At 43.3% G+C, this 12071-nt stretch overlaps 1 protein-coding gene across 1 annotated transcript in view; it reads right to left on the bottom strand.

Annotated features, from left to right (window-relative positions):
• Positions 1-12071, bottom strand: part of LOC141906265 (dmX-like protein 2) — a 344303-nt gene that overhangs the window by 123666 nt on the left and 208566 nt on the right. Inside the window, exon 32 of the mRNA XM_074795507.1 lies at positions 5321-5502. Within this exon, the coding sequence (XP_074651608.1) occupies positions 5321-5502 (182 nt within the window). The remainder of the gene's footprint in view (positions 1-5320; positions 5503-12071) is intronic.

Here is a 12071-nt window from a genome sequence, read left to right as displayed (position 1 = left end):
CGCACAGGACATGTCTGTGGCTAACCAAACGTGGTGGCCCTCCACTCTCCTGTGAAAGAACTTCAGGGCCTTCCACACGGCCAGCATTTCTAGGAAATTTATGTGGTTGGTGGCCTCGTAGCGAGACCATCTCCCGGCTTTGACTCGGTTCTCTTGATGTGCCCCCCATCCTTGGTGACTGGCATCCGTGAATACACGAACTGGAGCCTCTAACGGGGCTAGTGACACCCCGAGCCGAAGATTCGTAGTTGCCGCCCACCACTGAAGATCCGGACTTAGATCGGTTGGAGGTACGGGAATCAAGGTCTCCCAGTTGCCCTTCGACTGAGACCAGAAGACCTACCAATATTGTTGCAAGCGCCTGCTTCTGAGGCGGCCTAAGTGCACTACCAGACCCATGGAGCTGATGGAGCCTAGAAGCCGTGACCAGTAACGAGCTGTTCTCGGGGTTGTGGACACTCCCGCTACAGCTTCTTGAAGTTTGGCTACTCGAGCCATAGACGGAAAGACTTTGCCGATTCGGAGATCGAAGTCCATGCCGAGATAAGTGAACTGTTGGGCCGGCGTCAACTGAGATTTTTCCCTGTTTACGCGGAACCCTAGCTGATGGACTAAGTCCAAGACTGAGGTCATTGCCTCCCGACAATTCCTGAGCCGAATTCGCGACTATTTACCAGTCGTCGAGGTAAGCGAACAGTCGAACACCCCTTGACTGAAGTACCTTCTGAACTGACTTGACCAACTTGGTGAATACCCACGGGGCCGTACTGAGGCCAAATGGAAGAGACCTGAATTGGAACTGGCGGCCTTTCCACTTTATCATGAGAAATCGCCGAGATTTTGGGTGAATTGGAACCTGAAAGTAAGCATCTTTCAGGTCCAATGAAGCCGCCCATTGACCCGGACGGAGCCCTTGAATCACGTCCTTGGGCTTGGTCATCCGGAACCTTGGAATGTCTAGGTGCCGATTGAGGGATGACAGATCTATCACTGTCCGTTGACCCCCTGTGGCCTTTGGTACCATGAATATTCGAGAAAACAAGCCGGGAAAAGTTTCGTTGCAAACTGGTTCTATCGCTCCCTTCTCGGCCAATTCCTTGAGAGCCGGAGAGATTAAGGCCTCCTGACCTGGTTTTGGCCGCATGTCGGGAGGTGACCTCATCAGGCGCGGTCGCCTTAGGAAACGGAGACGGTAGCCACGAGAGACGACCCGGGAGGGCCAACCGTCTCCAAAAAGGTCGGACCTGCCACTGCCTGCTGCAGACAACCTCCCACTGGTCCCAAGAATTCATTTCGAGTTTTTCCAAAAGGAAGAGCCCCTTTTTGGAGCCTTCCCCTTGCCTCGATACGAACCGGAACTGTTACAACCGGATGAGGCTGGACACGATTGTTGAAGTTGCGCGCTAGTTCTCCAACCGGCATCCGAAGCCGCCTGAGAAAGCGCTGAAGTTTGAGATGGTCCTGTTTGCGTCCGTGCCGAACCTTGCGCCGCCGGCGTCGGACCAGAACGCTTTTTCCACGGAGTTCGGGGGTTGGACTTGGCCTGAACCTCCTGAATCTTCCTCAGCTCTGCGGAAACCGGAGCGCACCAACCGGAGAAGAGACGTGAAGACGTCCCCAATGGGGCTCTCAGCAAAGCATTGGACACCATATCCGGTAGACGAGCTTTGGAACTGGAGTCCATCACTGACTGACGGGAGGCTAACACAAGATTAGCCTGACCCCGAACCGACAACGGAATTACATGCGAAACAGACCGAGCCAAAGATTGGATAATCCGGTCCATTCCCTCCAGTTTTAGGGCAACTGACTCTGGGTCGGAGCCCGCATGAACGGCGGCGTGAGTTTCGCGAAGCTCACCCGTCAACACCTTAAGTGCCATATCTTGAAACGAACCAACCCTGGAAAGATTGTCCAGGATTGACGTCATGGCGACCAAACCGGACTTAGGCAAACGAATACCCGACTGTGCTGTAACAGTATCCGGGCTGATCAAAGTATAATCAGCATCCAGGCAGTTATGACTGTGATCCACAGCACCTGGAGTTGCGTAATACGCCGAGCGAAATGCGCCTATAGGTGGATCGGTTGAACTAAAATATTTCCCAGATTTCATACCCCATTCTGGAGGGGGAAATGAAAATGTTCCAGGCCGACATTCACCCCATAATTGCGTATCCAATCGAGCCCATTCTCTCGAAACCGCTGAGGATTCCCGTAAAACGTTAAGATCGTAGTCCGGAGGGCGATAAGCTTCCATTGACTCACCGACCAGAGGAGCTGCTGTGGGCTTAGTGCGAGTTGCCCCGTGCTTGACAAAGAACTCACTTATCATCGCTCTAAATGGCATTTCCCCCGCTGGTTTGGATAAAACTGAACGGGACGGAGATACATTGCGAGCCAGGGAAGCCCCCATCGTCTGGGGCAACCCACAATTGCTCGCGACAGGAACGACCCCAGAAGGAATTGCCGCTTCTGGGACCGGATCCTCATTGAAATCAGACCCTACCGCAGCATCCAGGAATTCAGAGTCAGAATTCCGAAGAACTGAGTGGGCTGGCGAACTTCTAACCGGACAATCAGGAATAGGCTTACCTGTTGTAGAGGTTGCAGTGACTTGTTGCGACGAAGATAACAAGTTTAAAATTTTCTCTTCAAATACATGGAAATCCTCCTGAGTCAGGTATTTTCCAGTATCCCGACGATCATGCCGACTTCGGTGACGGTCCCTCGAATGGGATCGAGACCTACCAGAAGAATCGCCTTCATCGCTAACCGACGTCGACGAACGATGAGAAGACCGACGGCGAAACTTCCGACAATAACCATCGTAGTCCCTCTCGCGATCAAACCTCTTGATCTGTGAGAAGGAGATCTTGCTCCTTTATTACGCTCACGGCGTCTAAATCTAGTGGGAGAGCGAGCTCTATCCCCAGAGCGACGATCAGAATCAGACGATGAACGTACCGGATGTTTTGAACCGGACGACGTCTGGACCGGACTGGTGCCCGAACCGGACCGGTACCAACCATACCGGTGCGGGCCGTTCATTACTACCGCGGCGCGCGCTCGGTTCCGAACATGTAGTCTGAACCGGCCAAACGACCAGAGACCGGTGAATGACCGGAGACCGGTGCCGGTGAACCAGCGTTCCTCCCCGGTGAACGGAGTTGGGAAGCCGATCGTACCTGAACGACCGGCGACCGCTCCGCTTTACGATAAGAAACCGGATTAGAAACGTCGGTTGGCACGAAACCGACGAATCCCTGCTAACTCGACGACGATCTCTTAGTTTAAGAGCCTTATCGGCCCGAAGCCAAAGGTCCTCGGACCACACCTCGCAAATCTTGCAAGGATTGCTCCTTGCACATATTTGACCGGATTTGCGCCTGCACGACGCACACGAATCGTGGTTGTCCCAGGCGCCAAACAAATGCCCGCATCCCTCCCCGCCACGATGTTGACCCTTAGGAGGGGGTGGCATAATTATCCTGTTACAAATCAAATCGATTCAATCAAATTATATTTGTAAATAAAATTCTTACGGAAAAATAGAAACCAGGGATAACCCCCAAACCGAACGGACTCACCGTTATGAGAGTGAAAACTCCCTAAAATCCTTATTCCCAGATTTTTACAGCAAAAAAAATCCAACGCGTTCTACTGCGAGAAGGCCAAGAAAAAAGATGGCGGATTTCGCCGGTGGCTAAATGCAATACCGCAGGGCCGGGTCGTATAGAAAAACCATTGGCGATCAATCCAAATTTAGAAAATATTGGCAAACACCATAGGAAAGGGTACAGTACTCGACGGAAATACAAAACAGGTACACATTAACCCCTGCTGATTTCTGCGGCTAAGCCAATCATAGAGGAGTCTTTGTTTTCTGATTTGCTTTTCAAAACCAATATTTTTGCGATCAGATATTCGCAAAAAAAGCTCATATAAATCTTAACAAGGCCCTCTTTTTAAATTCAGCTACGTAGAGTTTGGAGAATGGATAATGCTGTAATGAATGATTTGTATGAATATATGCTCAGTTGCACAGACAAAGAGACTTTGCTCTGGAAACCATGTCATTTAAATTCGCTCCATTTAAATAGTAATAGGCTCAGCCTACGGCTGGCCTAAAAATGCCTAACAAGAAAATTCAAGATAGCCACTGTGGCAGCCATATTTGGTTGATATCATAAGGGGCGCACATCTTACCTGGCCAATCCTACTCAGCGCATTTCATGAAAATCCATTGAGAATTATAGGCCGTATCAAACTATCTAGAAATTCGAGATGGCTGCTGGAAGCCATATTTAAAGGCAGTTCACCTCCCCCAATGCTCGAACTGAGTTTCATGAAGATCTAAAAAGAATTGAAGGCTGTATTGTGTTAACCGACTATCTTTATTTTCGATGTGGCCACACATCTTACAATTCCAAACCAACCCACTAAATTTCATGAAAGACTATAAATAATTCAAGAGTGTATTCTGCTAACTAGAAATTCAAGATTGCTGCCCTTATGGCCATGTTTGATGGCTGATATCCTTTATTTTTAATCGGGGTGGACATCTCACCTGCCCCAATCCTCACACTAAGATTGAGAAAAATCCATCAAGAATTGCAGCCTGTATCACACTAATGATGTGTCAGGGGACATCTCATGGCACACAACGACACAGTGAAAAATGTCTCCCCTCAACTGGGGATGAGTGAAATATGTCTCCCCTTCACTGGGGAGACATAATAATTACCGGGAGATACAATAATAAACACATATCTTGGCAGGTAGTCAAAGAGTACTAAACAATGTTTAGCGTACAACTAACACAACTAAGTAAAAGTAAACCCCAAAATGAAACGGAATCTTATCTTCCTAAATTCAAACCAGAAAAAAACTTTACATGATGAGTTTTGGTATTGACTTTGAACTCGAAAAGTGAATGGAAATAACTGTGTTGATACGTGTGTGTTTAATCCATACTATCTATGTAAAACGTCAGTATGTATACTTACCATGGTCACTGGATACAGTCTGCTCTCGGCACAATTGCCAAAAACCCATGACATAGGCCAAGTAAATTGGCCATGCAGTACGTGGGGTACGAGCTTAACATCGATGATCGATGACACGAGTGTTTTGAAACTGTTCACAGACTGAACCATAAGGCCAACTGCTAGCTGTACCCTGAGGGCCTATAGCTGGTCTAATGATTGACCATGTGGAGCAGGAAAACAATATTCCTTAGAAGAAATCTAAAGCTGTATAGGTTTACCTGTGTACAACACAACTGGTACAAATAACTACTGCTGATAGGACAGTATACGTTTATTACCTTTGTCATGAAGTAGTTAATAATGCTTATTTCAGGTGGAACAAATAACTCTTTATATGTTGGTTTCTCATCCTCTTTCTTAGATCCATGTACTAACTCTGGACCAAAAACCTTCACGTGAAGCTTCATCCTCTGTTTTGTCATGTAATCCTTTGGAGGGACTACACTCGATCCTAGAAATTTTAGGGGAAATAACCAATTAACAGTTGTCATACTTAACATGAACATGAACCTACTTGGATGAATACCCTGGAAAACCAGAAAGAAACCTTCCATGATGGGTTTCGGCATATTGACTTTGAAAAGTGAATGGAAAGAATGGTGTTGATATGATGCATGTTTTATCCATACTATCAAGGTATAATGTCAATAGATATACTTACCATGGCCACTGGATACAGTCTGCTCTAGGCACATTTGTCAGAAAGTGGCCACGCAGTATGAGGTACATACTTCATATCCATGATTTAGCATGGGTATATTGAAGCTGTTCACAGACTGTACCTTAAAGCCAACTGCTAGCTGTACCCTGAGGGCTAATAGCTGGTCCAAGGATTGACCAAGTGGCACAGAAAATCAACATTCACCAGTGGAAGAGAGAAAGTTCTGGAGTGATCTCTACCTAAGATTGATTATGGGAATTTAGGACTTGACAAATGCTCATAATTTCGTTCCTGTGAAACGATGACATAAAACAACATAAAACATCAGCAGAAACAACTTATGATTCGGCACAGTAATAAAGTCAGAAGCTGATGTTTTTCAAATTTCAGGGTAGTACATATCAAACCAGGCCGGCCGGTTACTGATGAAACCAAGTTGGTTCAACTCCAGAATAGGTCAAAATAGTTCCATCATGGAGGGTTTTCCTAAATGAGGTGAGTGGTTCGGTTTCAAATTGCCGTCAGAAAACTGATAGTCGACCATTTCTCGAGTCGACAATCAGCAATTGGCAATCAGAAACCTGATGGTCGACCATTTCTCGGGTCGACAATCGGCAATCAGAAACCTGATTGTCGACCATTTCTCGAGTCGACAATCGGCAATCAGAAACCTGATAGCAAAGGAATTTAGGCTTTTAAGCTTACACGAAAAAAATTTTAAATGTGACTACACATCTTTGCATGACGTTTCAACAATTCAAATGTAGGTCTATTTTGATTCATTATTGATCAGGGATGTAACAGGCCTTCATTTAAAAGGCAGAAAATTTAAAATCTCGTAATATTCTAGAAATAACGAACACCGTACGCATGAAGTTACTGGCTGCACCAGTGCCGCGAGTGCCAAAGGCACAAAGTAATGAGGGGGGTTTCTGGGGGCCCTTCTCCCAGAAAAATTAGATTTTTCATATTGTCTTAGATCATTTTACGGCAGTTTTCACATTGAAATTTCGCTCAGAAAATCAAACAACATCGTCCATCATGTTTTACCGTCAACATACTGCTAGTTCCAAGATGAGTCAAGATGCTCATCATCTATTCATTTGCATGAGAACAATGTAGGCGGCGCCATGTAACGGGCCGCAAAAGCCGTTTTTCAGCACTACACGAGCAACACTCAGTACAAAATCAATAATATAGATACATATATCCACAGACACAGGGCAGGGCAACAGATAGATAAAACCTTGTTAGTATACACATGCCACTAACAACAATAATCCCATTTAAAAATAGATCTGGAAACGCTTTTATGGTCATACCAATCTATCCTTAAGATGCTATTATCCTCACCACCAACCCCATTTTTTAACGGATTTGCATCGATCTAAGAAATGATAACAAGAGCCCCAAGGGGCACAATGGCCAGCCTGTCAGATTTGGTTTTTATAAATGATGTAATCTGTGGGTTATATTTATCAATATACACTCCTTGCTCAATATCATTTACATAGTACAATCGTGTGTTGACACAGACAGCAGGAACAGATTTAATATAGAAATACTAAGTTATTGTATTGTTCAACGCCCCCTGGTGGCCACAAACAAAAACCAATGAGCTTGAAACTCACCTCAATCATAGAACATGTCATGAGCTACAACTTTCCAATTGATTATGGTAGCAAAATATGCTTAAGTATCAATATGATGTGGGAAAAACTTTTTTTCCACCTACGAATGAGTACTGATGACCCCAAGATGGCCGCCAATTGTGTCATAATTGCCTGGTCAAAAATACCCTCTCGGATATAAAAGATCCCTTTCCAAAGAATACCCATTACAAATTGCAATGAAAAAAGGCACACCATTAGAAAGCTACAGGACTCAGAATTCAGGCCAAAATTGACATTTTTGGGAACAAAAAAGGTCACAGGACAGCCTTCTTGAGTCCGATCGACCCAATTTTTCGCATGCCGATGGGCCCTTGGGGTATACAAATATATACGAATGATCAAGATTATTGATAAAAGTGTCTTCAAAATTTCCCTCGAAAACTTCAAAAATGTGTAAAAAGTGCTGATTTTGGCGAACAACAATGGCTGCCAGTTGGCCATCTTGAATCTGACAGGGCCAGTTTTTGGCCTGAAGATGTGTCTAGGGTAGATACACGTATAAACCAAATATCAAGACATTACCTCGAAGCGTCTTCAAAACTTTGGAACTCTCACGAACTATCTAGATGGTTATCTCTCGACCTCAATAGCTTCAAGACCCATCTCAAAACAACTTTGTTCCATGCAGCATACCATTAACTCTCGGAAAGCGAATAGGATTTAACATTTTTTGGCAGAATAAAATTCGATTGAATTTGCAATTCGAGCACATGGCTAATTAGCATATCAAGGTCATACACCCGATTTGAGAAAAGCTATTTTTTCGCAAACCTTGCGCAATCGTCAAGGATGAATTTTCTGTAGAACAAATAAAAATTCCTCCCAAACACCAAATCAACTAAAGATTTCATAGAAATCGATCTTGAAATACAATTTTAAATCTTAAAATAAAACCCGGAAGTAAAACAGTAGACGATACCGCGGTTGACGGTATCCCGGAAGTAAAACAGTAGACGATACCGCGGTTGACGGTATATCCAGGACTGAAAAGTCACATAGTGACCTTCACCTTAATATTCGGTAGCAATGAATTCTTATTTCCAAGGCCGTTTGACTGCACCAGTTTTGGTGGGACATTTTATGATTAGCCTAAGACATTATCTACTTAATGTACCTCCATACTGAATATATATGACGAAGTATAATTAATACTGCATTATAATGAACTAGACCAATTATTAAGAACATATTTTCTGGTCCTCTGAAGTTTGTTGTAAAAAGGTTCCACTGTACTCACTTTATTTGAATGACTTGATAATTACAGCAATTTGGTTCGATTGAAATTGGAGGTGGGTGCAGGTGCCCCTACAAGTATGGTCAGAATGCATAATTTGTAAGCTTGCAATGAAATAATCAGCTGTAGCCTATGCTTTAATTTGTATTCAATATATACGATGTAACATTTGTAAAGAATGGGGACAAGAAAAGCATTGCTGTTTTTCAATTCAAGTGATTGTCTGAAATAAAGGATTTAAATTAAAGAAACTAGTATTGTGTTTTTCTTCCGGATTTTTTTCTCTATCCTCGTATAACGGACCAAACTTCAGTGCAGGAAAGCCAGTAATCTCTCCCATAACTCCACTGATAAACAAGAAGGACATCGCTTTCTCATTTGTTTAAAATAGGAGCCATGCAACCCGTCAAAAAGTCGTCTGCTCCAGTCCATACGTTTGTTGTCAAAATATATTGTCTGTATATATTTATTGCGCACACCTATTATACACTGTGTTTCATCAACCAGTTGATGTTGACAGATATCGGAAGAAGAAGAAGAATATCCCCCTAGCACGTGGTTGTTTACAATAATATCTCGGAAGCGAGAAATACGTGTTGTAACCTGCGCAGATACATGCGCAATGTGAGGTGACTTTTCTGTCCTGGATATACCGTCAACCCGATACCGCGGGTTCACGTGTCGTACGTGAACACCTGATTTCTGTAAACGAAATGTTGGTTGTGACAAAATTGTTCAGACGGTTTTAGGTGGTAATTAGTACGGACACGAAACGACCATGGTCGACTTATTCGATGAAATCAGGCCTATGTGATATCCAAATTTTGACTTTTTTATTCTCCAGACCTCCCTGATATGGAAATAAATAATTTGAGTGGTACGAAAGTGCAATCACAGCGCCGATGGCGACAGAGCCGTGTCAGAGATCGGCGGAGTGAAAATTGAGGTGGACGAACACGAAGAAGTAGGCTATTGCGCTACTTGAATCGCGAAAACTCCTGGCGCGGCCCCGACGCTTTTCTTTGATTAAGTAATACAAATATCATGCAATGGGTTTTCACAATCTACCGCCGGTATTTACCGGATTTCAATATCAATCCAAAATTCAAAGAAACCTCGAAATGTCGAACCTGAACACTTCCGGTAGATATCCGCGGCTGCCCAACAGGGATACATATTTGTTTCAATAGATATTGATAGGATCCATCATCTTAACCCGTCAAGGGATTCGAACCCACTAAGCTAAAGCCGTGCCAGAATCGGGTCGGGCCAATCACAGCGCTTGTAACAAACCACATTAGGCTTCTGTGGAATTTCCCAGTAAATGGGCCAATCAGCGAACACGTAGCGAACGCGGAAGTATTGTCGCGTGTTGATACATGACGTCATGCGCAAAAGCGCCAGTAATGAAATCACGATAATTCACGTGAACAGCTGCTGATATTTTCAGATAAACCAATCACAGGGAAGACACAACTTCCTGATTGGCTGATAAAAATTTAAATTTTCCCGATAGAATTTTCGTGAAAAATGCAGAAAACATTTTTATGAAACCCTATTTCAAAATTCTGCTCGCTACGATTCCGAGAATGGATAACGCTTAAATACGTCATTTGTTCGAATATGCCCTCACTTGGCAAGCAAAAGAGCCTTTTGTGTGGAAACCATGTCATTTAAATTCGCTCCATTTGTATAGTAATAGGCCCAGCCTACGGCTGGCCTAAAATTGATTGAAAAGGCGGATCATCCCTGTTGATACATAAACAGTAAACGCGGCATGTATAAAGTGATATTGTGGACAATGCTATCGATAAACGACGCGCACTGTAATATCATCACTGTGTTGCAAACCTAATACAGATAATTGGGCTCAAAAAACGATCGCTAACATATGGGCATGAAAATGAGTTCCATCGATGATACTCAACCATTTTCAATTTCTTAGGAACAGTTAGAAATTTTCAGTGTTGCTCACACTATAGATCTTCGTAAAATGTGTGCTGTGTTATGACTGTGAAATGCAAAAAAGAATACAATTATTTCGGGATGGCCTAAAGTATATAGTCCTACTACTGTTGCCGTGCATGTACGCGAATGCCTTCGGATGTTATACACTGTGATGATTTTTAGTGAGCATTCATCGGCGCATTTTAACTGCATTAATTCAGGGCTCGACCCGTAATGCAAGATGCTAATTGACATCGACTGATGATATGCCACATAGGAAATAGCTATTACCTTCCAAAACAATATCGTCGATTGTGGGTGGGTTCAAGATCACTCGTAAGTGCTTGGAAAACGCTTTTAATTTTCTAAAATTTCTGATTGAAAAAATATTTTTTTCCAAATAGTCCAAAAATGATTTAAAGGTATAGGGGGCCCGGCCGGCAACAGTAATAATGAATATAGGCCTACCACTGTTGCCACGCGCGTACATGGTGAATGCCTTCAGATGTTATACACTGTGGTAATTTTTAGTGAGCATTTTTCAGCGCATTTTAATTGCAATAATTTATGGCTTGACCTGTAATTTGTGAGATGCTGATTGTTATCGAATGAGGATGTGCCAGATATCGTCGATTGTGGGTGGGTTCAAGATCACTCTTAAGTGCTCCGAAAACGCTTTTAGTTTCTAAAATTTTCTTGGCGGAGGGCCCCAAATACCCCGAAAAAGCTTCACAGCTGGTTCACGTGTGGAACTCAAGGAAAAATACAGTGTATTCAATATTTCCGCGTTTTCATCCATGTGTCCTCCATATTCAATAGGGGTGGACAGCTTACCTGCCCCAATCCTCAGTTAGTTTTGTGGAAATCCATCAATAATTGCAGGCTGTATCATGCATACAAGAAATGTGTAAAGGCATATTTGATCACCAATTGCCAACATTTTCGATAGGGATGGACATCTCACAATTTGAATGCTTCATTTTAAAACAAGGGCCCCAGGGGCCACTACGGCTAGCTAATTAACTTTTCATAATGAAATGAGGCAATCTGAGGGTTACATTTGTAAAAATACACTCCCCGCTCTATATAATTTATACAGTACAATTGTGTTTTCATAAGTAGAACAGACGGGGAGATGGCAGGATCGAATTCCACGGATCATGCTTGTCATTCCCATTTTAGTCGTGGCTACTGGTGAATTCACAGTTTAGAATATGTCATTCTATTACCTATTAGGACTTATATTTTCTATCCGTGTATAAGTATTAGTGTGGCCATGTGACAGCCCTTGATTTGGAAAGTCCAACCAAGAAAATTTTCCCTTCATTTAGGGTAATTTATTCTTTTATAAATGGCAGCAAAACAACATAAACACGTGTTATCTAAACCATCAATCATAAAGTCGTATGTAGCATTAAAAGCTAATTTATATTTTGCATTTATTTCGGTGCATGATTGAGTGATTCGAACACCACCTCAAGTTTCTAATTCAGTTATCTCTAAAA

This window comes from Tubulanus polymorphus, chromosome 5, assembly GCF_964204645.1.
Source record: "Tubulanus polymorphus chromosome 5, tnTubPoly1.2, whole genome shotgun sequence".
NCBI classification, from domain to species: Eukaryota; Metazoa; Nemertea; class Palaeonemertea; order Tubulaniformes; family Tubulanidae; genus Tubulanus; species Tubulanus polymorphus.
This window is presented reverse-complemented; position numbering and strand designations above follow the sequence as displayed.